The 26,270-nt window shown below is 42.6% G+C and overlaps 1 protein-coding gene across 7 annotated transcripts in view; it reads left to right on the top strand.

The window, feature by feature from the left end:
- Positions 1 to 26,270, top strand: part of sdk2b (sidekick cell adhesion molecule 2b) — a 1,061,066-nt gene that overhangs the window by 761,558 nt on the left and 273,238 nt on the right. For 4 of the 7 annotated variants that reach the window (XM_085963610.1, XM_085963611.1, XM_085963609.1 and 1 more), the window contains 8 exons: positions 692 to 757; positions 8,406 to 8,601; positions 11,860 to 11,958; positions 13,742 to 13,933; positions 15,158 to 15,279; positions 19,878 to 19,987; positions 22,659 to 22,809; positions 23,917 to 24,154. In XM_085963610.1, the coding sequence (XP_085819736.1) occupies positions 692 to 757; positions 8,406 to 8,601; positions 11,860 to 11,958; positions 13,742 to 13,933; positions 15,158 to 15,279; positions 19,878 to 19,987; positions 22,659 to 22,809; positions 23,917 to 24,154 (1,174 nt within the window). The remainder of the gene's footprint in view (positions 1 to 691; positions 758 to 8,405; positions 8,602 to 11,859; positions 11,959 to 13,741; positions 13,934 to 15,157; positions 15,280 to 19,877; positions 19,988 to 22,658; positions 22,810 to 23,916; positions 24,155 to 26,270) is intronic. The other 3 variants (XM_085963616.1, XM_085963614.1, XM_085963612.1) reach the window with 1 other exon arrangement.

Below are 26,270 nucleotides of genomic sequence, written 5' to 3'. Positions count from 1 at the left end.
CCAGTAAAACAGTCCCATTCTGATGCACTGCTTGGGAGTACATACGTGTTTAATTTTTTACTCGACAGTAACTCAAAGGGAAACTTATAACCCAGGCTTGCTGTCATCTACAAGTTTATATTCTGATAAAGGGATCTACATTCTTAACTCCTTGGTTTGGTTCAGTGTGGAATTGTGCATCCTTATACAGATTGGTATATATTATAGAAGAAGTGTTTTAACCTGCTATGAAATATGTGTTTTAGAAAGGGAATTTTGGATTGTACGGATAAGCAAGACTTTTGGTTTTGACCTGCTCCTTTGTCACCCGTAAATTTTTTTGTCTGAAGTTTTAAACCAGTAAATAGCCTTTGATTTGTTAAAATAATGCTGGTATCTAAGGTTTTTCCTTTGCAGAGAGAAAGATGATATTACAACGTATTAGTGAAAATAATGCCCTTTCTAATTTAGCAAAGTTAACCCCAAGAATAAAAACCAGACCGGAAAGCTTGTCTTAAAGGGGCAAGTCAAACACAAGCAGTGCTTCCTCATCCATCTCACAATATTTTCAGTTGCTAATTCTAAAGAAATGTTCATTTAAACAGTGAGAAAACCTGTAATGGTCAAAGTTATCGTCTCTCTTTGCCAAATGTTTCTACTGAGTTCAGTTGCTCTGTTATTGACGTATGCTATCTGACTATCTCTACTCTAGCTCCTTGCCTGGGAACGTAATGAGGCAGAAACATTAGCCGCTGTGACAGTGACTGCTCAGCCAATGGTTTTTGTCATTATTTTGTAATATTCTAACCCTGTCCTGCCTTTTGTTTGAATTCACTTAACCCCCTCTTGTGAAGTGGTGTTGCTGCCCTGCTGTACAGATGGTATTTTTTTTCCCACGGGGAAACATATGATATTGGAGGAAAACCTACTTGAGTGAAAAGGTTCAGCATGTTTTTCATTTGCTCAGATGTCAATCTAGCTACAAAATCAGTCCGCATGGTTTGCCCTGTCTAATTATTTTGAAATGGTTTACTGCTAATGTGAGGTTAGAAAATTAGTCTATGGACCTGTTTGCTGAACATTTTAAAAAATGTAAACCAAGACCAGATGTTTGAAACTGGTCAGAAATCTAATTATGAAATTTACAACAAACTGTTATTGCTTGTTCGACATAAATTAACTGGTTTAGGAAATTTCAAAATTCCTTTGCAACACAATACAGCCCTTTAAATAACTTTTTTTTTTGCACCTATACTGTACCAAGTACCAACAAAAATCTAAACAACAATTAATTAGGAGTCAATGTCCTTTAGACTGCTGTAGCAATCCTGCCCTAAAATCAAAATGATAAAACATTTGAAAGTTATTTTGTTTATCCCAAGCATTACCAACTCAAAGTTCTTTAGTTACTTTTCTCCAACTCTACAAATACATATATGTATCTAAATATATTTTTTAAAGTTACATTTTCACATAATTCCTGTCGACCTTTTCCATTATAAATTCCTACACCTATATTTATAATTGCAATTACCTGTGTAAAATTGTCAAGTTATAGTTACAGCCTCTCCCCAGTGAAGGTGCTGCAGCACAGGCAGTTTCCATTGTAAATGTCCATATAGGAATTTATAATGGGAGTATAATGTTAAAATGGGCCTGAATTATATCTGCAATTATGGTCCATATATTGCCAGGCCTCTAACCCCTTTTCATCTGAAAACTACACAGGAGATCAACTAGTAATATATTAAAAGTCATACTAGTAATATATGCATGCACTTCCATTCTAAATTCCTATGTCCACATTTATAATGGAATCTGCTTCTAAAGATTTGTCATGCTGTAACCTCCCACCAGTGGTAGTGTTATATTGCCTCAGCCTTGTATGTCCAGCTCCTCAGCCTGTACTGCAGAGAAATGCCAATGTTCCGACCAACTCTACTTTTCAGCTTCCCAAATTGCCCTAAATTTTGCTATTTTGACTTTAAATAATGATATAAAATCAAAGTATTATGTGTACAACAAGACAGAATCTGTGCGCACAGCTTGAAGTATACCCCACCCTCTAATCCCTCTTTCACCTGAAGACTACAATTGGTTCTCACTTCTTGTGTGCAATGCCGTGGGAGATCGACCAGTCTATATATATCAGTTCTTTTGAGGGTGAGATTTTCTCTCTTCGATGTATTTTCTCTCCTTGCACTTTCTTGGGGTCTCAGTGTCACGTGCCTTCTCTAGACGAGGAGCCAATTGGCCTGCTGCTAGCCCTTTGCCAAGTGCCATGTGTGCACACCTCTACTGTCCACTTGGTTTCTTCCCTCTAGCAGTGATGTGCCTCAATAATTCCGAGACTCGATGTTAGCGAAACAAAACAAGGCTTTTATTAACTTAGAAGGTAACACGTAGTGGAGAGAGGTATCTTCCATCCGGAGGGCTGCAGTACTGGATATGAGGCCAGACTGAGCTTGCTTACATAGGGGCCAGGTATGGGCGGAGCCCTACACACAACACATTCCAATATACAATACAATGGTGAGGAAACGGAACTGGGGGAAGGGAAATGAAACTGAAACCGACCACAGTCACAGGCAGTGATGAATGGAATATTTCATCACAAGCAGCACGCCTGAAATTGGGAATTCATTGTGTGGAGAACCAAAGGTACAAGCTCCATCATCACAACAATTCTGTGGCACACTGTTACTGTTGCTTCAATGCAGAGCATCACTGAAACTCTTAGAGAAAGAATTTGTCGTTGTTTGAAACAAATGAGGTGTAGGCCTGGAGAGATGAAAATGTCTGTCAGCGCTGAAAGCCTTTAGTTGCAGAAAAGGCAAATCAGTAAGTTGAGAAAAGTCATTTTAATGTGAAGCATTTGAGAAACAAACCACTTGATTGATATTTCATCATATTGATCACTAGAGTTAATCATAACATTTTTTAAATGGTGAGAAACTATTAAATGTTGGTGTTCAGTGAGATTTAGGTGTTCTCACACAGGAAACCCAGAGTTAGCATGCAGGTACAGCAAGCAATTAGGAAGGCAAATGGCACATTGGCCTTTATTGCAAGGGGGTTGGAGTACAAGAGTAAGGAAGTCTTGCTACAATTGTACAGGGCCTTGGTGAGACCACACCTGGAGTACTGAGGAAGGATATACTTGCCTTAGAGGCAGTGCAATAAAGGTTCACTAGATTGATTCTTGGGATGAGAGGGTTGTCTATTGAGGAGAGATTGAGTAGATTGGGCCCCTACTGTCTTGAGTTCAGAAGAATGAGTGGTGATCTCATTGAAACATATAAGATTTTGAGAGGTATTGACAGGGTAGATGCTGAGAGGTTGTTTCCCCTGGCTGGAGTGTCTAGAACTAGGGGGCATAGTCTCAGAATAAGGGATTGGCCATTTACGACTGAGATGAGGAGGAATTTCTTCACTCAGAAGGTTGTGAATATTTGGAATCCTCTACCACGAAGGGCTGTGGATGCTGAATCGTTGAGTATATTCAAAGCTAAGAGCGATAGATTTTTGGACTCTAGGGGAATCAAGGGATATGGGGATCGAGCGAGAAAGTGGAGTTGAGGTCGAAGATCAGCCATGATCTTATTGAATGGCGGAGCAGGCTCGAGGGGCCATAAGGCTCCTAATTCTTATGTTCTTCTAATCCTGCAATGGTAACCATACTAGATCCTTAGATTCTAATACTAACAAATTTTGAATTCTTCAGCATCTAAAACATTTTTTTTATCAGCCAGCACTAACATTTTTAAGCACAAAATATTTTCTGTAAATTTACAATTCTGTAGAAGTTGAAGACACATTGGGCTGGATATTCCGATCCTTACGGGTGGGTACACGCTGGGTACCCACCCGTAGGGACATTGGAAATGCCGGTTTCAGGCATGCACTGCGCATGCGCTGGAAAACGGCATTTCCGATCTGTCAAGAATGGTCTTGACAGATCCTCCGGCTGCCTGGAGAAGGGCCTCTGCTTTTTGGAGACCCTCCACCCGCAGAAAATACTTACAATTCTTGCGCCTGGTAAAAGCAGACATAAGGCTTGCTTTTACCAGGATAAGAGTTGAAAAAAGTAAAAGAAAACATTTTTTTCCACTGATTTATCATTTAAAAATACTTTTAAAAAAGGTAAGTTTATTTTTAGCCCCGTAAGAAACTTTAATTATTTTTTTCAAAAATTTAAAGTTTTGTTTAAAATAGTTAATTTATTGTACTTTCAAGTCATTTTAAAAACGTGATTTTTAAAAAATTTATTTGAAGTTTTACTATGTTTTTGGGGGTGATCTCCATTCATATATTTGACAGGTCTTCCTGTCAAGTGTATGAAGGGAGATTCCCTTCTTTGATTGGCTCCCCATGGCCCACATGATCCCAGGGACACTGCGAATTACCTGCGCCTCTGGGATACGTGGGCCCTGCGCACTGGCAGTTTGGAGAGGCCCAACATCGGAATTGTGCGCCTCCCGGGAGCCCTCAGGTAAGGGCGCAGATTTTTCCAGATCACAGTCCTCCGCCCGCGGGAGGCCTGAGATCAGAATATCTGGGCCATTGTTTCGCTCTCCTCAGTGGATAGATGCGCTTCATTTTGTGTTACTGAATCGCGTCGGCCAGGCAGATCTCAGACTGTGCCTGGACTCTAAAAGGGATAAAATCATCTAAGCTTCTCATTCTTGATTCTTTCCTTTCTTTAAAAAGAGATTTTCTCTGTTATTTCTGAATCATTCTCAATCCAGTGCCTAGTGGGCATAATCTACAGCGCAAAATGACCCCCAGTTCAGTACTAAAGAATGGTACTCAGACAGGCCTCGGGATGGTTGGTGTGGGAAATGTAACAAATACTTTACTCAGCATCAAGCTGTGTTCTACCTGACCTGGGAGTGATTGATTCTGATAGTGGGTACCTGAAATAGAAAGAGTTACATTCCTTGATGAGTTAATTCAAAAAGGGACAGGAGGAAAACATTTGATCTTATTGCCTCATTGAGAGTAGCTTTTCCTCCAACTAGGAATAATGTGCAGTGCATGCTCTTTGTGGGTGCTGTACTACTGCATGTCAATCCACACTCCCCCTCCCCCACTACTCACTTCTCCCCAACAACGATGTCTGCATTTTTGTTTTTTACCCACATCAAATTTTACTATTGAGCTTGGGTGAAGAATCTGCAATTTCTGTTTCTTCATCATTCTGGGATGGACCTGGGCTGTAAATTCTCAATCAGATCCCACACCTTAATATGAATTCTGGAGCAAGCAGAACCATTAGCATTCCTGAAATCATTCTTAAAAGCCAAGGATGCAGAAATGTCTCACTGCAATAAAACCTGAACTTAACTCACAAAACCACTAAACTGAATTATTGAAGCAATCACAGTACCATGAATACTTGCCAACTAACCGTTCTGCAGAAAACTGTTCAGTTAATGGTAGCCACACTCAGCCTGCAGTACAGCATGTGGCTGCAAGCATTCTTCGACCAAAAGACATTGCCGATTTGGTAAGCCGCTGCATAAAATTTATTAAAATGTGATCCCATCTGTATTCACATGAAAGGCGTGTTGAGTTTTTCTTGGTTTAATTCTAGAGATTCAACCTCAGATCCAACTGTCTAAAATCAATATTTTTCTTCATAGAACTCAATGGCAAAGTGAAAGCTTAAGGCTTAATTTCTAGTCAAAACTCTGTGAATTGAAATAAATAAATAGAGTACTCAAGGTCGATAAGTAAAGGCTCTGGGCACAATTTTTCAATCCATCTTAAATGTGACAACTGTGCTATGGACTGGAGAGCAGCCGACGCAACACCCTTGTTCAAAAAGGGAGAGAAGGACAAACTGGATAACTATTATCCGATTAGTCTAACGTAAGTTGTGGGAAAACTCTTAGAATCCATTATTTGAGATAAAATTAGTAAGCATTTAAAAATACTGGGGTTAATCAAGGACAACCAGCAAGGGTTTATTAAAGGCAAGTCGTGTGCTAATTTGAGATTTTTTTTGAGAAATGACCGATTAAAATGTGGGTAAGTGTGAGATAATATATTTTGGGAGGAAAAACAAGTACAGTAATGGAGCATACACTTAATGGTAAGACACTGAAAGATGCATATGAGCAGAGACTCTTGGGGTTCAAATACATAATTCCCTGAAAGTGCAGATTGATAAAGCCATAAAAAGGTCCAAAGAATTTTGGGTTTTATAAATAGCAGAATAGAGTACAAGAATAAAGGAGTAATGATGACTGTACACCACAGATTGGTGAAAAGGCAGACTATTGTGTGTAGTTTTTGGGCACCACATTATAGATAGGACAATAAACTCATAGAGAACATACAGCGTAGATTCACCAGGATGATGTGAGAGATGGATAACTAGTTATGAGGAGCGAACTCAGATACTGGAATTATTTCCATTGGAGTAAAGAAGGCTAAAATGAGATTTAATAGAGATTTTTTTAAATTATAAAGAATTTTGATCGAATGAATAGTGAAAGATTATTTTCTCTGGTTGGGAGTCAGCGCTGAGGAGTCATCAATTTAAAATTCTTAGTAAAAGAGTGAGGAGACAGGTCAGGAGAAACTCCTTTACATGGTAGGTTGTTGGCACATGGAATGTTTTGCCACAGGGAGTGGTTGAAGTAGAGATTATTGCCTCTTTTGAGGGAAAATTGGATAAGTATTTGAAGCAAAGGATATGGGAAGAGAGCAGGGCAGTGGAATTAGATTTGGATTGCTGTAGCAGAGAGCCAGCACAGACACAATGGACCGAATAACCCCTTCTGTGCTGTAAACTTCTATGAAGAGGGAGGATCAGGATCATGTTGAGATCTGGATTGTGGACAACCACAACAAACATTTGCTAATGACAGCAAATGTAATGAGGTAAAATGGAAAATCTACTTGGAACGTCTCGTCAGTCAGTGTAAAATGACTCCCCAATGAATCTCAGCAAAATGGAATATGTGGTAGGCTGGGTGAGTCACACTTGTTTGCAGTTGCAGAGTGGAGAACTCAATTAATCCCTAGCGCAGCTAAATAATCAAAGGCGAATCTACACTCTTCCATTCATCCTCTCTGATGCAATTTTGACGCAGATGGTGAGAAATCTCATCAATTCTTTCACCACAGTTGGCAAGTATATCTGTTGGAAAACGTCCAAGAGCATTAACTTTTTGAATGCGTGTTTCCTTTGAATCCTGTAAATCAGTTGCTTTCCACCCCTATTAACTGCTGCTGTGTAAAACTAGGTATTTTGGCATACTCGGGTATCTGAAAAATCACAAAAAGAAGGAAGCAATTCAATTCCATACTGCTTCTGAACTGAAACTATTGATATGAGGATTTTAACTTTTCCACTGTTACTAGTGACCAAAGATTGGCATTGAACAGTGGATTCTTCCAAGGCCATCGCTCTAAACTATCTGTAACTCTTTATAGTGAGATTTTGGACTCTGTACCAGTCAGAAGGCCATATGTAATGAGGCACTCCATCATTGATGAGATAAAAATAGATAAATTAGTTCTTGACCCACTGTAACCCCACCCCTGAATAGCCCAGTGAAAACACCCCGGCAATCATGGCGAAGTCAGCAACCCAAACTGTTCCATTGCCTTGACCAAATTATTAATGTAAAACCATATAACTTCAATACAGGAGTACACGAGCACTCAATTTACTGACTAAGCCACTAGGGCAGCCAGGCCTACAGATTAATTTTGCAATGGATGCTGGAGTCGCACCACCTTATTCACATTTACTGGAAGAGTCTTGACCAAGAGTTACTCCACAGTTTGCACAAAGAGGACAGGTTTTCACCACTAAAATTTGTTCATCCTCATTAGTCCAGAAAACATATATAGGTATGACTGTAGGAAGCTTAAGTCACTGTGGAGTTAAGTTGCCAGATCACAGCAATTTTATTTTATAAAAGGTTCTCCAGCCCTAATTAATCCCTAGGAACCAAGACCAAACGCGTTGCCTCTACCCCTTGACCTACATTGCTCCCAGCACAAGAGACCTGGATGTGCTGTTGCTCTTCCTCCCACAAACACATGACATTGAAAATGTACAGTAGCTTCATAAAATATAAATTGAGTGCACTTTGAGAATTTGGTAATAAAGAAAAGGTGCTGTAGTATCTCTTAAATAGACAAAAATAAGTTCCCCATTAAAATGGTCTTTCTTGCAATAATAACATAGAGATAAATGTATTCAATAAAATTTACACAAAATTAACTTTCTCTCTGACTGGTAAAGAACCGAAATTGACTGCACTTTCCTTGCAGTTAATCTGGTACAAGAAAACACAGAATAGCAGGAAATTAGCTTGTGGTTGCTGAAAATATGTTGGTTTACAGCATTGCTTTATAAAAGTTCCCACCTTCCCCACCCCCCAATATTTTTATTAATATTCCAGCTGTTAGCTTGGGAGCCCGGTCAGATTGAAGACTTCACCATGGTGACAGTCCGGCCAAATTTCCAGGATATGGTCCACGTTGGTTACATCCGAGGCCTGAAGAAGTTTGCAGAATATTACACCTCCGTGCTGTGTTTCACCACACCAGGCGATGGCCCCAGGAGTCCAGCCCACCTTCTGCGCACACATGAAGATTGTAAGTATCTTCTCAGCACCATGAGTCCTTCCAGATCTGTATAATACACTAGCTGATCACCCTTGGTGTTGCTCATGGACAAAATGGATGGGTTTAAAACTGAGGAATTGAGGTTCTAAATCCTTGGGCTGGATTTTACTCACTGAGACGAGTTTGGGGGTGGGACTGCTGCCTTCCGGGTTCTAGTCTCACCCCCAGCGACATCTGACGCACAGACGCTATTTTCCCCTGATTGGCCTTGTTAAGCCAGCCCTGCGGGCTTGCTGGCCAATTAGGGAAAGCTGGTGTCAGATGGTGTCAGTTGATGACGCTTCATCTGCCGGTTTTCTTAAAGGCACATGAACCATAAATTTTTGACAGATGATTTGACAGTGTTTGACAGCATTGAGGTGCTGTCAAACACTGACAATCAATGTACACAGGTGAGCCCTTGCACCCAGGCTCTCCAATGACTCTCTCCTTAGGATGAAACAGATGGCAGCTGCAGGTGAGGGTACAGAAGCGATCTGTCACTTCTCCCATTGAGGTGAGGCCACACAAACACTTCAAAGCTTGTCACCTACAGAAAAATCTAAACACATTAAAAATGACTTTCCCAACATTTCCTTACCTCTGATACTCACCAGTGTCCAATTGCATCCTTCACACCAGTTCTGCAGCTGTCATCTATACACCAACAGTACAACAGACCCACAGCACGCCTCACTTACCCTGGCGGGGTTCCCCGGCATCAGGAAGCCCACAGCAGAAGTCTCAAAATGGGGAAAAGCCTCTTAACTGCCTGTTAATTACCTGTTAACCGGCAGTTAAGTGGTTATAATCCTCTTCCCTCCGCTAGGAGTCGGGTCCTTGCGCAAATCGGGGACCCGACTCCCGGGAAGATTGGTTGGAGGCAGGTTGGGAGCGGGTTCGGGACCCACTCCCATTCTTTTTGACTTTCCCAGTAGTCCTGCCTCCAAACCCGCCTCCTCAGGGCTGGTAAAATCCAGCCCAATCAGACAAAAATGTCATTAATTGGAGTGAGGACCTCATTGATTTGTAAAGTGTACTAAATATATTATATTTTTTTAATGTAGCAAGTAATTCAAACAATTGCAGGCAGTAAACTGTTTGCTGTTTAGACCTTTTATGCCCCAGAGATATGTTTGCCATACAGATGCAAAACTTCATTATATAGATAAACCCTGATCTCCTGTGTCAATTTATTGTAACTATTGCCACAGTTTCCAATATTTCCAACACTAAAGGCTGTTATGTGGTTTAAAAAGACATTTGTGCCATTTTAATAAGTTTCCCTCCCTACCCAATTTGCACAGTTATTATGTACTGGAGGGTGGAATGGATTTCCTGCTCTCAAACCATCAACAATGTTGCTCTTAGCCAGCAGCCAGGAGGAACACAAGAGCAGCCCAGTTGAAGCTCCCTGTCTGATTTAACCTACCCCGATCCCACTTTCTTGCAAGGAGACTCCTGGCTTCTGCTCAATGCCTGCTAGTGCTGGGCAGGTGAGATTGGGAATTCAGTGGAATGAGGGATTGAATCAGCACCAGCACAGTTCTATGGTCTTCCATGTTGTTGCTGCAACACAGAACACCGTCATTTTGCCTTAACAAACTCAAATGTTTCAGCCATAAAAATCAGACAGCTTTCCGATTCCTGGACATGTATGTGGGCAGGATTGGGATCAGCTGTAATACCACTCACAATTGAATAGCCTGCTGACAATTACAAGTGAAGAATTACCACTTGGACGAGTAACCAGAGGCAACTTGATGAGCTGAAAGGGTTTAAAGTAAATAAATCCCCAGGTTAGATGGTATTTATCTCAGAATGCTGAGATTAGTGAGGAGATTTGTGAGACACTGACAATCACTATGAGGATCATTGGACATTGGAAAAGTACCAGTAGATTGGAAATGGTTCATGTGGCGCTAATATCCAAAAAGGTGACAAACCAGACTACGGCAACTACAGATCCATTGGTATTACTTCAATTCCACGTAAATCAATTATCAGGAATAAATTTGAGGATTATCTGTACAACAACAATCTACTAAACAGCAACCAGCACTGCTTTAGACGGGGAATATCCTGCCTGACCAACCTCCTTGATTTCTTTGAAAATGTGAGAGCCCAAGTAAAGCCCTACAATATTGTGTGCTTAGATTTCTAAACCGTATTTGATAAAGTTCAACACGAAAGGTTATTAATTACTAATTAAGCTCAAAGCTTTGGGGATTCAGGACAAAACTTAGGCATGGATAAGAAACTGAAGACAAAGATTGGAGAGTTAATATCAGGGATGGGGGAGTGCCACGGAGCTCAGTGTTGGGACCATTACTTTTTCTAATTTGACTTGGATTCTGAATCTCAATGCAAATTAGTTAAACTAAATTAGGAGCGACAGTGGAATTTAAGGAGGTAACCCAGAAACTACAGAATGAGCTTAACAAATATGTGAGTGGCCAAACAATGGTAAATTTAATTGAATGCAGAAAGGGGTAGAGCATTGTGCATAGAAAGCAAAAGTGGGCAACGTGCATATTTGATGAGTGGTGTTGAAATAGCTAAGGATGACGTTGAAAGGGGTAGACTCAACATCTCCAGCCAATACAGAGCATGCAATCAACAAACCGCAGACAAGGTTAAACCTCAAAAGAACAAAAGCAACAGAATGTTGAACTGCATAGCTAAAACAGTAGAATACAAATCCAAGGAAGTTGTGATCAAATTGTACAGCGCTCCACTATGTTAGTGTCCCAGCTATAAATATCTGTGCTTTCACTGCGCTCCCCCTGTCCATTGTGACTTTCCACATTTGAGGGTCCAAACAGAAAAGAACCCGTTACACATTGTGGTGACTGCTGGAGCAGGTCGTCGTCGTACGTGTCTTCACACTGTTCCCTTTGGGGAACTGTATGAAGTGGTGGAAGGATTTCTGGCCGCGATTAACGCTCCTTCCGTGACCGTAACCATCTTCGTACTAGCCATTAGGGTAGTTAGTCCTATGGCGGGAGGGTTTTACGGGCTCCCACAACCCATACGAAGGGGGGGGCCACCCACACCCACGGACGCAAGTATCCCGCTGGATGTCAACCCAGAATTTAGAGCCGGAGCTCCGACTCCACTTGCCGGGACTGTCTGGAGCGGGGTTTGAAACCCTACGCCTTCTGGCCCAGCGGCGGGGATGCTACCGCTATGCCAAAGGCCCACTGCTGGAGCAGGTGCCCTAACATAATCACATTATTCTTTCCTCAGACCCTGGTCCGATCGGACATCTCAGTTTCACAGAGATCCTGGACACCTCTCTGAAAGTCAGCTGGAGAGAGCCACATGAAAAGAATGGAATTCTCACAGGTCAGACTTTCTGCAGATTGGTAATATTGTGCCTAAAATCATATTTTAGAATAACTTTCTGTAATCTAAATGGAAGTTTTTTGTCCTGGCCCCTTCTTCATGGGCATATCACAGTAGAGCGAACAGCAGGACTTTTGGAGTGTTTCCTTGGTACATTGGTAGACAAGGTGGATTAAATTATACTAACTGGAACAAACAAACAAGAAGCCTGCGTCATGTTTATTGATTTTAGAGGAGGCTAACTGGTGGACTTGTTTAGGTACAAGTCAGGCTGATGAAATTAATACAGTACTTACACGGGATAGCCATTTCAATCGCCGTAGCTTTCAGATATGTACATTTTGCTGTTGCATAACATTTTTTCAAATATATTTTTTAAATCACAAAATAATTTGCTCTTTCTAACCCACCTAAGGGTTCGTTACTAAGCGAAACAAACAGAGTGTAACAAACAAGACTTGGTCAATGACCCCACTGTGTTTTTAGAGAGATATCACACGATTTCAACACAGCAGCGGCTCAGGTTTACACGGCTGAAAATTCAGTAGCCTTAGCGCCTCATTTGAGGCGCTAGAGGGCCTTGCGCCGGAGTTATGGCCAGTAGTGAAATTCCCTGGGGCCCTAAATCGGCGTTGCTCCGGTAGCGCTGCGCCGGCACCGATGACATCATCGGTGTGCGCAGCGTCCCGGTTGCCGTGGTAACCCGCCCGAACTCCGAAATTGAGTTGCGGCCGCCTCGCCCGTGGCAGCCGCAACCAGCGTTTTGTCAGAGGTGCCTTACTGCAGTTAGCGCCGGCGCATTAAAGGCCCCGCGGCGGCCGGCCGCTTTCCCGCCGGCCGCCTGCCCGCAGCTCCCTCCCCGGACTTCTCTCCCCCACCCCCCCGGAACAGATGCAAGCCCGGCACTTGTCCGAGGTGCCGGGCTCATTTTTAAGCAGATTTGCGCGGGCCGCGGCCGGGTGCAGGCAGCTCCTCCTTAACGGAAGGAGGAGGCCTGCACTTCCCCAGCCTGCCGCACCGCATCGGGTGCCGCAGCGCCGGAATTGCGGCGCGAAACGGCAGTTAGCGCCCTTTTCCAGGCGCTAAGACCCTTCAGTAGCGCCGGCAGCCGTTTGGGCGCGGCGCCACTGAATTTTTGGCGCGCGCAGGGGACTTAGCGCCGGCACTAATTTCCGGCGCTAAAGCCCTGGCTAAGCCAAAACCCAATTTCTAGGCGACAATCTCTTTCACACGTTTTAAGATCCTTTTGTAGGTTTTTATCGTTCTGCTGGAGCTGCTTTTTGAAGCCGATTGTTTTCCTTTTTGACAGCTTTGACTGATGTCATTTTGAGTTACCAGATTTTCCAAACGAACGTGAGGTTAATCTGTTTGATTCACCACAGAGGGTCTGGTTAAATGAGTTTTTGGCCCTGAATGTGAATCGTTATTTAGTCCTGTAAATTAGCAATGCTAAATCTCACTTATAAAGCAGAATTAAAGAAAAGTACAGCCCTATAGAAACATTATTCTCCCAGATCATTCTGTGAATATAGTTGCAGTTGCAATTGTTTTACTTTGGTAAAGAAAGCCAATTGTAGCCTTGAAGAGATTATGCCAGGATTGACTTGTTAAGCCTTTCTTATTCTTGCCAGAAAAAAAAGTTGTCAGAAAATGCCTATATATTCAACAGCATATTTGAAATTCCAATCCTCAAAATAATTGAATGAATCCCTTTCTTTTGCAGTCAGTCATGAAGCATTATTAACAAATAACTCAAACGTCTGTGCTGTCTGTTTCTGTCTAGGTTACCGCATTTCCTGGGAGGAGTACAATCGCACTAACACACGCGTGACACACTACCTGCCTAATGTAACGCTGAACTACCGTGTAACTGGACTGACTGCTCTCACTACATATACCATTGAGGTAGCAGCCATGACATCTAAAGGACAGGGACAGACCTCCTCATCCACCATCTCCTCAGGGGTTCCTCCAGGTATGAAGAATAGCTACATTGTTTATCGTGGTATATTTGCATGACTAGATAATGATGATCAGCATCTCCATTATCCTAAGATGCTGAGTTATTGACTTAAAGCTGCACAATCCCATAAGTTTTAATTGCTAAAATCATCATTTAACTTTGGAAAGTACATTATTAGCCAAAAGTGCCCTTTTATACACTTAAAAGCACAAAATATATCTTCTGCACTACTATTTTATAAACTTAAGTGCCCACTTCCCATGTGATCCCATCAGGTGTTCAGAAAAATGAAATCTAGAATAGATGATTACTGGGTTGTTCACTCACCAGCTCACTAAAAACAAACTCATTTAAAATTCAACTTAGCAGATGTTTTCAATTTAATATTTCAAAAACCATTTGTCATTTTTGTGAATGCTATTGTTAAACATTGCTTGCAGCCCCAAAATAATAAAGCTTTCTACTGGATGATGTTGCCCCACCCTGTGCTTCCCTTTAAAGTTGTGTATGGTCGGGGGGGGGGGGGACAGTCAACTTCTGGTATGAAAGGAGAAAGTGCAATAAACAAAGATGGAAAAATGTATTGAATAGCCCAGAATGACAATTCTTCCACTAAATACCATTCTACATTTTATTAAGTGCAGAATTCACAAATAGAGAAACATTTAAAAATCTTCAGTATATTTTTTAAGTAGGACTTTAAAAGGTTGTTTGTTTTTTTCTTGATGTAAATTGAACATCATCGTCCTTCATAGGGGCTTTTTCAGAAAATGTTATTTTGCGGTTTCTTGTAGTTATCAAAGTAGAGTGTGTCTTGCAGATGAATGGAATACTGCTCCACTTCTATCACCAGCCAGCACTTCCACATTAGCTATCACATGGTCAGAGGTGAATGGAAGCTCCCTCAACTCAACCCATACATTTTAACCTCTGCCAGGAAATGTTAAGAGACCAGACATTTGACAATTATTAATTGGTTTCCTCCAAATCAGAAAGCATCTTTGAGGGTCACTGCCTGAGAAACTGAGCTTGGCACCTTAAGGGAAATGCTGCCAGCCTGGTATGCTTCAGAACAAGTGAGAAGAATATACCATTGCTCCCAATGTCATTCAATCTATTTTTGCCAAAGCTAGACATTCTAAAGTGCAGTGTTGTTGCTGTGTATATTTCCTTTTTTAAAAGTTCCTTATTAAAATACTGCATGTCTTTTCACATCATCTGTGCTTCTTCCAACAGAATTGCCTGGTTCCCCCACAAACATAGCCATCTCGAACATTGGCCCTCGCACAGTAACTCTCCAATTTAGACCTGGCTATGACGGTAAAACCTCCATTTCCCGATGGTTGGTGCAAGCTCAGGTAGAGTGGACACAAGCATTTACAGTTCCCAAGGATGAATTGTGAAATGTTAATCATTTGCTAGTATTACCCAGGACAAGGATTCTCCAGTTTAATCAGACCTGTAAGAGATCACTACTAAAATGGTCCTGCCTGTCAGTTTGAGTGACAATGAGAAAAGTTGTTACATTTTCCCATCTGGATAAAATTTGGTCTTTGAGCTCGATCAGCAGAAATAAGGCTTCAAGATGTTTCTGAATTTGCAAACACAAAATAAAATATATTTTTACCTTATGCATTGATTGAGGTTCACAGTTAACAAAATTACTTAATTTATTCTGTAGGCAATTTAAGTAACAGGAGGGGGGGAAACATGGTGAGAACTGGAACGTAAGAGAGTAGAGGCTACTTTGGATGTTTCGTGTCTAAAATTAGATACGTGAATGATTATCATTATCTCCGAGACGATGGAAGCTCTATGCCTCCTTTCGGGTCTCATACTTCTTTTATAGTTTAGAATTCCTTTGCAGTTTGACTAAACTAACTTATCTGTTGGGCCAGAGGCTCCTTAATACTAAAATCTATTTACCTAATTAATAATCTGAATGCAAATAGTGTGTGTGAAAGTCAATCTGGAGCAAAAGTGTGTCAGAATGTATTTGTGGCCCTTGCTGCGTTTAACTTGAATGCCTCCTAGAAATGAATTCCAGTAAATAATTGCATTTGCTTTATCCATTTGGATTTCAGAGGTGGCACAATGCAGCGCATCACTATGTCACCGATCCCAGCACGTACCCACTGAAAATGCATGTTGGCATATGAGCACACTGAACTTTACACTTAATTTTAATCTGAATTTAACTTGCCTGGAGGAAAAGCAGTGGCCTGAATGACTGACTGCTTGCTTAGAACCATAATCATAGCCCAAGACTGAAGCTATCATTTTTGGGCCCTGCAGCAAACTCTGTACTCTTGCCACTGATTCCACCCCATCTCAGGTTGAACGACCCCTAGCTGAGCTTCTGACCCCATATCTTCTCAGTCACCAAAACCGGCTACCTCCAGCTCCGTAACATCACCCGCCTTCGCCCCTGCCTCAGGCCATCTGCTGCTGAAATCCTCATCCATGCCTTTGTCACCTGCAGACTTGACTATTCCATCGATCTCCTGACTGGCCACCCATCCTCCACCCTCCATGACCTTCAGCACTTCCAAAACTCTGCTGCCCATATCTTATCTCACACCAAGTCCTGCTCATCCATTGTCCCTGTCCTTGCTGACCTACATTAGCTTCCGGACCCCAACACCTGTTGAAATATTTTCATGTCCTTGCTCCTCTTTGTAAACTCCTCCAGCCCTACACCACCCCGCCCCTCAATCTCAATGCTCTGTTTCTCTGATTCTGGCCTCTTGTGCGTTCCCCCCTTCCCATTTCCCCACCATTGGCGACCATGCTTTCAGCTTTCCCGGCCCCAGGCTCTGGAATCCCATTCTTAAACATCTCTGCCTCTCCACTTCCCTCTTTAACACCATGCTTAAAATCAAGCTTTTGGTCACCCCTCCTAATATCTCCTTCTTTGGCTTGGGATCCATGTTGGTCTGATTACACCTCTGTGCAGTGTAATTTTTCTACAGTAAAAGCATTCTATAAATGCAAGTTCTTGTTGTTGTACCTAAGTCAATATTACATATAAAAGAATACTGGCCACAATTTTGCCAACCGAGGCGGGTCCGGGACGACCGGGGTCCCAGTCCCAGCCCACTGCCTACTGCAGCTCGCACTCTCCAAGCGATTTTTCGTTGATTGGGCTTGTTAAGTCCACCCTGCGAGGTTCCCAGCCAATTAATATTGTGACATTCAACAGTATTACCATCGCCAAAGCTCCCACCATCAACATCCTGGGGGGTCACCATTAACCAGAAACTTAACTGGACCAGCCACATAATTACTGTGGCTACAAGAGCAGGTCAGGAGCTAGGTATTCTGTGGCGAGTGTCTCACCTCTTGACTCCCCAAAGCCTTTCCACCATCTACAAGGCACAAATAAGGAGTGTGATTGAATACTCTCCACTTGCCTGGATGAGTGCAGCTTCAACAACACTCAAGAAGCTTGACACCATCCAGGACAAAGCAGCCCAGTTGATTAGCACTCCATCCACCACCTTAAACATTCACTCCCTCCACCATTGGCGTACTGTGGTTGCAGTGTGTACCATCTACAAGATGCACTGCAGCAACTCCCAAACCTGTGACCTCTGCCACCTAGAAGGACAAGGGCAGCAGGCGCATGGGAATAGCACCATCACCAAGTTCTCCTCCAAGCCACACACCATCCTGACTTAGAAGTATAGTCATTCCTTCATCGTCGCTGGGTCAAAATCCTGGAACTCCCTCCCTAACAGCACTGCAGGAGTACCTTCACCACACGGACTGCAGCAGTTCAATAAGGCGGCTCACCACCACCTTCTCAAGGGCAATTAGGGACGGGCAATAAATGCTGGCTTTGCCAATGACACCCACATCCCATAAACGAATTTTAAAAATAATAATAATAATAATAGGAAGCGGGTCTGATGACATCATTTGATGATGCATCATCAGCCGGTTTCCTGAAAGGGGCCATGTCATAATTGATCTTGACAGTTCTGCTGTCAGTGTTCTACAGCTATGAGGTGCTGCAAACACTGACAAGCACAGCACAAAGGTGCACGGCTACACCCAGGCTCTCCCATTACTCCCTCCATATACTTATTGAGGGAGTCACAACACACAGGGAGGTTCTCTTCCCTTCCCATGGGCGGAAGAGACCTCCCCAGGATATCAACGCAGCCTGGTTGCACATTGCACAGGAGGGCAGAAGCAGGGATATCGTCAGGAGTACCAGGCTGCAGTGGCGCAAGCCTTTCAACGATCACGAAACGTTACTGCAAAGCCACACTCAACCTCATCCTGCTGTGCAACTCATCACAGCCACATCACTCTGCCTTCCCTTCCCTACTCCTGCACATCTTTACTCACACCAACTTATCTTGCACCTCCACCCATCCCTCGCTATCTACATTATCACTTCCCCATCTCACTAGCCACCCCTCGCTCTCACCCTCAACCTACTGCAAGCATACGAAAACACACAAGGATAGGCACCTGGGTGGTTTAACCAATGTTCATGTGAAGTTTCTGTTAATGTGTTGTCAAACATTGAAATCTACATTTTCAACACTACCTTATTGGACAGATCTGTGCTCACCTTTGGAAGCGTCTTAGTGAGTTCCAGTGAATTTTGAGACATAACTTCCCCCCCCCTCCCCCCCCCCCCCCCACAATTGTGATGAGTGTGAAAGGAATGGCTTGGACAATGTAGGGATACTTTATGGTGCTGGTGTGGGATGTTGTCAACCTGGCACATCATGTGGCAGCAGGGTGTACAGCGTCAAGTGAACTAAATCTGGCCATGGTGATGCCATCGCTGGCCTCCCGGGCAGCAGTGTTGTCGGGTGCTGATGCCCTGTGTCCTGTGCAGCATCAGGTGATTGCGGAGAAGGTTGGTGTTGTTGTTAGTGATGTTGGTGTGCCTGGTGATGTTGGTGTTGGGGCTGATTGTGGAGAGATTCAGAGGACCAAGGTGAGATTTTTCCAAGGGCACCGATGTTGCTGGAATAGTTGGTAGCTGAAGTTGAGATATCAGAAGCGATCTGTCAATGGTGAGAGAGCTTGCTTCAAGGAGGTGACAGTAAATAGAGAGTTTACTCCAAACACTTCCAAACTGCATACAGCTCAAAAATGTCTTCCAGGTCCTGAAGGTTCAAGCTTCTGACATTGGAAAGTGACCAGCTGTGAAATGGTAGCTTTCAGACCATTTTTGCAGTTGTCACCTATTCAGAGCAATGGGGCGACATAGAGAACCTGACCTACTTGCCTGACGTGATCTCCGAACAACGTGAAGCCTGTTAAAAAATTGGGAAAATAGAAATAGGCTGACAAAATAGTAGTTAACAAGCGTTTAACAAAAATTTAACTATCTTAAATGCCTCTCCTGCCGCTTGGTGTCGGGTCTGTTCTGAAATCGCAGACCCGACAGTTTGGAAACTTACAAGGAGGCGGGTTCCCAACCCGTTGTCAATCATTTTGAGTTTGACAGCAGACGGGCCTCCGAACCCGCACTCTGAGTGCCGGCAAAATCGTGGCCGTGTGGGATGGGGAAAATGAAGAAAATGTTCAATAGTTGATGGAACTTCTAACATCAATGTGTTAGCTAAATACCCTGGTGAAAATAATTGGTGAAGTTATTGTACAAACACTTAACATGATTGTCTCAAATTTCTCTGTGCCATTTTAATTCAGACTTTAGCCTATGTTTAAAATATAATTGGGTCAATGCTTCCAATAAAGTAGTGGGAAAAGAAATATAAGTGATTAAGCAGTCAAACAATGGCATTAACAGCAGTAATACCTACCCTCTTGTATGCTATTTTTCTTGCCTAGTTGTTTTTGAGATCTATTCCCTCTTATGACATTGAGACTTCATCAGTTCCATATTTCATCATGAGTGTGAAATTAAGGAGAATATTTAAAGATTTAGGACTGTCTACTTGTTCTCATTATTGATCTCCTCCCTCAGGTTGGTGTAATAGGCGACCATGAAGAGTGGCTTCTTGTTCATCAGTTGGTCAATGAGCCTGATGCTCGCTCACTGGAGGTTCCCAACCTCAATCCATTCACACATTACAGGTACAGTTGACTGCCTTTATTACAGTACCATGAGGATTCATATGATCTTGTATTAGTGAGTAGAGATCAACATTAACCTGTATTGCTCTGAAAATCCAAATTGGCCCAAAATCATAAAAGATACACCAAGGGAAATATAATTTTTTTTCATGTTTTCTAATTACCTCCCTTTGTAAGTCCTCCCACCTCCTCCTCCCCCCACTCTGGTCGTATGGTAGGTACCTTCCCTGGTTGAGAGGATGAACTGGAAACCTGTGCCAACGCTATTTTATAGCTGCCCTATATGAGGTGTGTGAGAGCAGCCTAAACCGACTGGCCCGCTGAAACTGCTTCCCTCCAAGAGAAAATCACCTTGCTTCCACTCAACATCTCCTCAGAATGGCATGGTCAAGATCAAACACTCATCATGTTTGAAGTCATGGGTACGATCCATGTCTTCCCACTCTGTGCCACAGCTTGTTGGAGCTCCAAAGCATCATCCTGCCACCCTAAGGATCCAATGCAGTTTTTCCACATATAAAGCAAATTTAGGTGGCTGGAACAAACATACATTACCAAGAACAACTCTCTTACTTAACTTCAAAAATTAAACTGGCATCCTACTAACAAAGCTTTTTTTTAAAATTTCCAAAAATTAGCGTCGGGCATTAGTAACTTCAGCTACAAAAGGACGACCGTAGTCTGCCTCCGCCTGAGATCCCCACCATCATCGATGCCAGTGTTCAGCCAATTCGATTTACTCCCTGCAACATTAAGAAGCAACTGAGTACATAGCGAAGACTATGGGCCTTGAAAACCTGAACACTGGGCCCCTATCCAAGCTATCCAGTGCAGGCACGACACTGGCATCTATCCAAAAATATGGAAAATTGCCTGGGTATATTCTGTTCACAAAAAACAAGACATGTCTAACCCCCAGCCAATTACCTATCAGCTTCGACCAAATCGTCAGTAAAGTGATGGAAGAAATAATCAATAGTGCCATCAAACAACACCTATTCGCCAGTGCTCCGTTTGGGTCCCGCGAGAACCATTTGACTCTTGAACTCATTACAGCCTTGATAGAGACATGGATGCCAGAGGAGAAGTGAGAGTAGCTAATCTTGACATCAAAGCAGTATTCAACTGAATATGGCACTAAATATCCCTAGCAAAATTGGGGTCAATGGGAAAACCCTCAGTCATACCTGACACACAGATCCTGGTTGTCATAGAACAATCATCACAGCCCCAAGACATTGCTACTGGAGTTCCTCAGGACAGCATCTTTGGCTTCAGTTGCTTCATCAATGACCTCCCCCTGTCATAAGGTTAGGAATGGGGCTGCTCACTGACGATTCTACAATGTTCAGCTCCACTGATAATGAAGCAGCCCATGCCAGCCGACAGCAGGACGTGGAAAACATCCAGGCTTGGGATGACAAGTGACATTTATGCCATATAAGTGCCAGGAAAAGACTATTTCCACCAAGAAAAGAACAAACCACCTCCAACTGACCTATAACCCCAGCACTATCATCCTCCACCGTCAATATCCTGGCAGTCACAATTGACCAGAAACTTAACTGGAGTAACCATATCAACACTGTGACTGCAAGAGCAGAGCAGAAGCTTGATCATCTGCAACAAGTAATTCATCTCCTGACCCTAATTTAATTGGGGGAGAAAAAGCAGTGAATTGTCTTTGATGATCCTGCAGGCAGTTTGGGTCTTTTTCACTCTTATTTAGATTTATGTAAGCATTTCAAGACACACCACAGCATATCCAACCGGGTTCTGCAGCAAATCTGCACAGGGTTAGGGGACATCTCAATGTGTATTCAATATTTTTAAGATACGTCTGAAGATACATTTTCAAATATTAAAACAGTGCTTTTTTTCCCTAAAATTGTACATTTTAAACTGTTCAAAAAGCATTTTATCGTGTTCAGCCTTTGGCTGCCCAGGCACCGCTCAGCTATTTACAGTTACAGTGAACCGATTAGAGGAACAAAATACAAATCTGAATTAAAAACTGGAAATATACACCAGGTCCAACAGCATCTCCCCAAAGGGGCAGATTAACATTTTGTGTGTTGGGAGATTTGTCAGAAGTGGAAGCTGGAAGATAAGCGAATTCCATTGTTAGACTGAGTAAAATGAAGGTGGTGGGGAGGAGAACCGGTCGAAGTTACGATCTCTGCAATGTTGACTCCTTCACTCGTTAATGGGTTTAACGCCCTGCAAATTTCCAAATCGACATTTTTCTTGCTAAAAGCGAGAAAGAAGTAAAAGTTGTTGCAAAATCAGCTCATGAAAAGGCAGTTAGAGAACAAAAGGTGGGAAAATAGCTAAAGAAAGCAACGAGAAGATGGACATTTAAAAACAAGGTCGTAAATCAAAGGGAATGAAGTGGAAGGGGGAATTGAAGAAAGGGGCAGGAATATGTGGGAGAGAACTGAAGTCACAAGTTGACATAGTCACAGAGGGCCCAGGAGAAAGATGACATACTGACTGAAGTCAATTAGCAACTTGCTGCCTCGGGGTAAAACTGGCATCACGAATTGGCCATCCGTTATAGAAACCGATTGATTTTTACTTTACAGGCAGTTTACTTAGCTTTACCGTTAAGGTCTCTGAATATTTTGGAAAGAGCCTTTGCATTCAGTACAAGCCCTGTGTGTTTCTACAGATTTCGCATGAGACAAGTCAACATTGTTGGAACAAGTCTGCCCAGTCAGTTATCACGTAAAATTCAAACCCTCCAGGCCCCACCTGACGTGGCTCCTGCCAATGTGACCCTGCGCACAGCAAGTGAGACAAGCCTCTGGCTCCGTTGGGTGGTATGTAACAGATGTGGGCAATCATTTCAGGATTAAGCACCAATATAGATTTTTCTTTATCTTGTGCCTTTGTTTGAGTAGTTGTAAAAGTTTGTGAATTCTAATGTTGCAGAAGGTAGTTATTGGAATCATATTTCTTTGACCCCTTTTTCATTGCATTCATCCTATAGAGAGAGTATCTCTGCAAGTCATTCTCCTGTTAGACGTGAATATCTATTTGGTGCCCCGTCGATCCCCATTTCCATAGTCAGGACTGTCTGCGACAGTATGGCAAGCACCGTGTGCAGAAAGTGGCTCCGAGTAGTGAGGGCTCCTTTGTCCTGTTGGTGAAATGACAACATTTATACCATCGGGTGGTTTCACCACACAAAGAGGAAAAAATGGTCACAGTGGCAAAACTGAAATAACCACCACCAACCCACCTGACTCTATCTCAACCACAATCAAAACTGCTTTTCTGGTGGAGGACTGGGACTCTGCCACACCCTTCCATTCAGTGCTGGTTTGGAAAACTTTTTTAAGTCTTCCTATTGAAGCATCCATCAGAGATTGAACTTTTTAGAACTTTTATTTTACTAACCTTAATTTTTAAGCCATATAAAGAGGAGATAACAGCATCTCATATCAATGTTTAGTACTGTACACAAAGTGTTAATTTACTCAAAAAAATACAGTGAATGAAGTGGTGTGCAACTATCTGCGCCGGAAGATGTCATGAGCTCAGAGCATTTATTAACTGCTGAATGTGGTTGTGTACAAGCCCGAGTATAGTGAAAATAAACATCTGCAGTGCCAGTTAAGCTAATATGATAAATTACATTGTATGCCCTGAAGCTTACTCAATACCCAATCTATACTGCAGAAAAGTTGGCAGATTTCTGTCCTTATTGTGGTGGGAAAAAAGTAAGAAAAACGAGAGAAGATATGAACTCAAATTAGTACCGAGTGCGTCAGGACAGAGGTTACCATCAGTTCTATTAATGGTTCTGCGAAAAAGATAGATTAAGCTTGTTTAGATAAGTTAGGCATTTACCAAATGACCAATTAAAACTCCCAAAACTGAAAGGATAAAGAAGATACAGACAGAGCTTTTATATTTTTTTCTAGCCATTGCCTGAATCAGAGTATAATGGGAATCAGGAATCTGTTGGATACAAAATAAAATATGGGAAGGCAGATGGCAATGGATCCACTCTCTCACACATTATCAGTGACCGAATCGAGCGGGAATTCACCATCGAGGATCTAGAGGAGTGGACTGAATACAGAGTGCAAGTTCAAGCATTCAATGCTATTGGCTCTGGACCATGGAGCCAAGAGATCAAGGGTCTCACGAGAGAATCTGGTAAGGTTCTGTTAAACCTTATGCACAACAGGGAGCTCTGTATAGTTCCACATTGTTACCAACATCGAATTAAGAAACTTCCCACAGAGACCTGGGGGTCTAATCTGATGGCTCATTGAGTTAGTGCATTACATAGTGTTGTGCTTAGCTATATAGACCAGGAGGTCCCAGGGTCAATCTCTTGCCAGCTTTGAGTTAGTCTGGGCAGCAGTATGGCAATAACATTGGTCCTCCGGGTTAGCATGTTAGTGAGGAAAAAGATCTGGCAAAGACATGGCTCCTGAATTCTGCCTTTTGACCCATACTGGAAATTGCAGATAGGGCTGTCAATTGAAGAAATTATCAATCAGGTTTGGTTTTTAAGCCCCCAACAATGAAACAGCAAATCATCACCATTGAGGCTTACACATAAAAAATGGCATGTGAGTGAGGGAAAAGAAGGCTGCAAGGATGTACAGAGCCATCAGGAGTCCGAGTCTTCAGGGAAGTAAAGAAAATCAGAAGAAAGCAAAGAAACCTCCAAAATTATTCAAATGTATGGAGCCAGTAATAAATAAGTAGCTTACAGTAATGGATTGGTCAAATTAATTGTGTGAGCTGTAAAAATTAAATACTGAAGACCCCCTAAGTAACCATTGGTGGTGCTATTGTATTAATAAAGCTGTGCTAGGTACGTACAATTTACCGTGGAGAATGATACCTACACAAGATGATAACACAATTATCAGGGAAAGAGTAGGGCCCATTAGGGACCAAAGTGGCAATCTGTGTGTAGAGCCAGAAAATGTAGGTGAGGTTTTAAACAAATATTTTGCACCTGTGTTCACTATGGAGAAGGATGATGTAGGCATAGAAATCAGGCAGGGGGGTTGTGATATACTTGAACAAATTAGCATTGAGAGGGAGGAGGTAGTAGCGGTTTTAGCGGGCTTAAAAGTGGATAAATCCCCAGGCCCAGACGAGATGTATCCCAGGCTGCTGTGTGAGGCAAGGGAGGAGATTGCAGGGGCTCTGACACAAATTTTCAGAACCTCTCTGGCCACAGGGGAGGTGCCAGAGGACTGGAGCACAGCTAACGTAGTACCATTATTCAAGAAGGGTAGTAGGGATAAACCAGGGAATTACAAGCCAGTGAGCCTAACATCAGTGGTAGGGAAATTATTGGAAAAAATTCTGAGGGACAGAATTAGTCTCCACTTGGAGAGGCAAGGATTAATCAAGAATAGTCAGCATGGCTTTCAGGGGGAGATCATGTCTAACCGAGTTCAACAATTTCAGATCATAACCTCAGCCCCTATTACATTTTTACATATATTTTTTATCCACACCTTTGTTTTGGCCCTTTCCCCCCCCTTTTTTTTCTCTCCCACATGGCAGCTGTCTCTCATTCTGACAGCGCATTTCACACCTAATCTAGAGCCGTCTTTTGTCTCTTTACTAGTCCTATCGCCATCTCGTCTCGTTTTGAATACCTCTTAATGTCTCTTCACTTCTCTTTTGTTCTCTCATCCCCATTTCCCAGCCCCCAAACTGGCCTTTTAATGTTTCATTTCCTGTGCTTTTTCAGTCCTGACGAAGGGTTTCGACCTGAAACGCTAACTCTGTTTCTCTCTCCACAGATGTTGCCTGGCCTGCTGAGTTTTCCCAGCGTTTTCTGTTGTTATTTCAGATTTCCAGCATCCGCAGTATTTTGCTATCGTACATGTCTAACCAATTTGATTGAATTTTCGAGGGGGTGACTAGGTGTGTGGATGAGGGTAGTGCAGTTGATGTAGTCTACATGGATTTCAGTAATGCTTTTGACAAAGTCCCGCATGGGAGACTGGTCAAGAAGGTAAGAGCCCATGGGATCCAGAGCAATTTGGCACATTGGATCCAAAATTAGCTTAGTGGCAGAGGGTGATGGTCAAAAGTTGTTTTTGTGACTGGAAGCCTGTGTCCAGTGGTGTACCGCAGGGATCGGTGCTGGGTCCTTTGCTGTTTGTAGTGTACATTAATGATTTAGATAGGAATGTAGGAGGTATGATCAGTAAGTTCGCAGATGACACGAAAATTGGTGGAGTGGTAAATAGCGAGGAGGGAAGCCTCAGGCTACAGGACACTATGGATGGGTTGG

Source organism: Somniosus microcephalus, chromosome 21, assembly GCF_052327205.1.
Source record: "Somniosus microcephalus isolate GS21.2 chromosome 21, FLI_Smic_1.0, whole genome shotgun sequence".
Lineage (NCBI taxonomy): Eukaryota > Metazoa > Chordata > Chondrichthyes > Squaliformes > Somniosidae > Somniosus > Somniosus microcephalus.
This window is presented reverse-complemented; position numbering and strand designations above follow the sequence as displayed.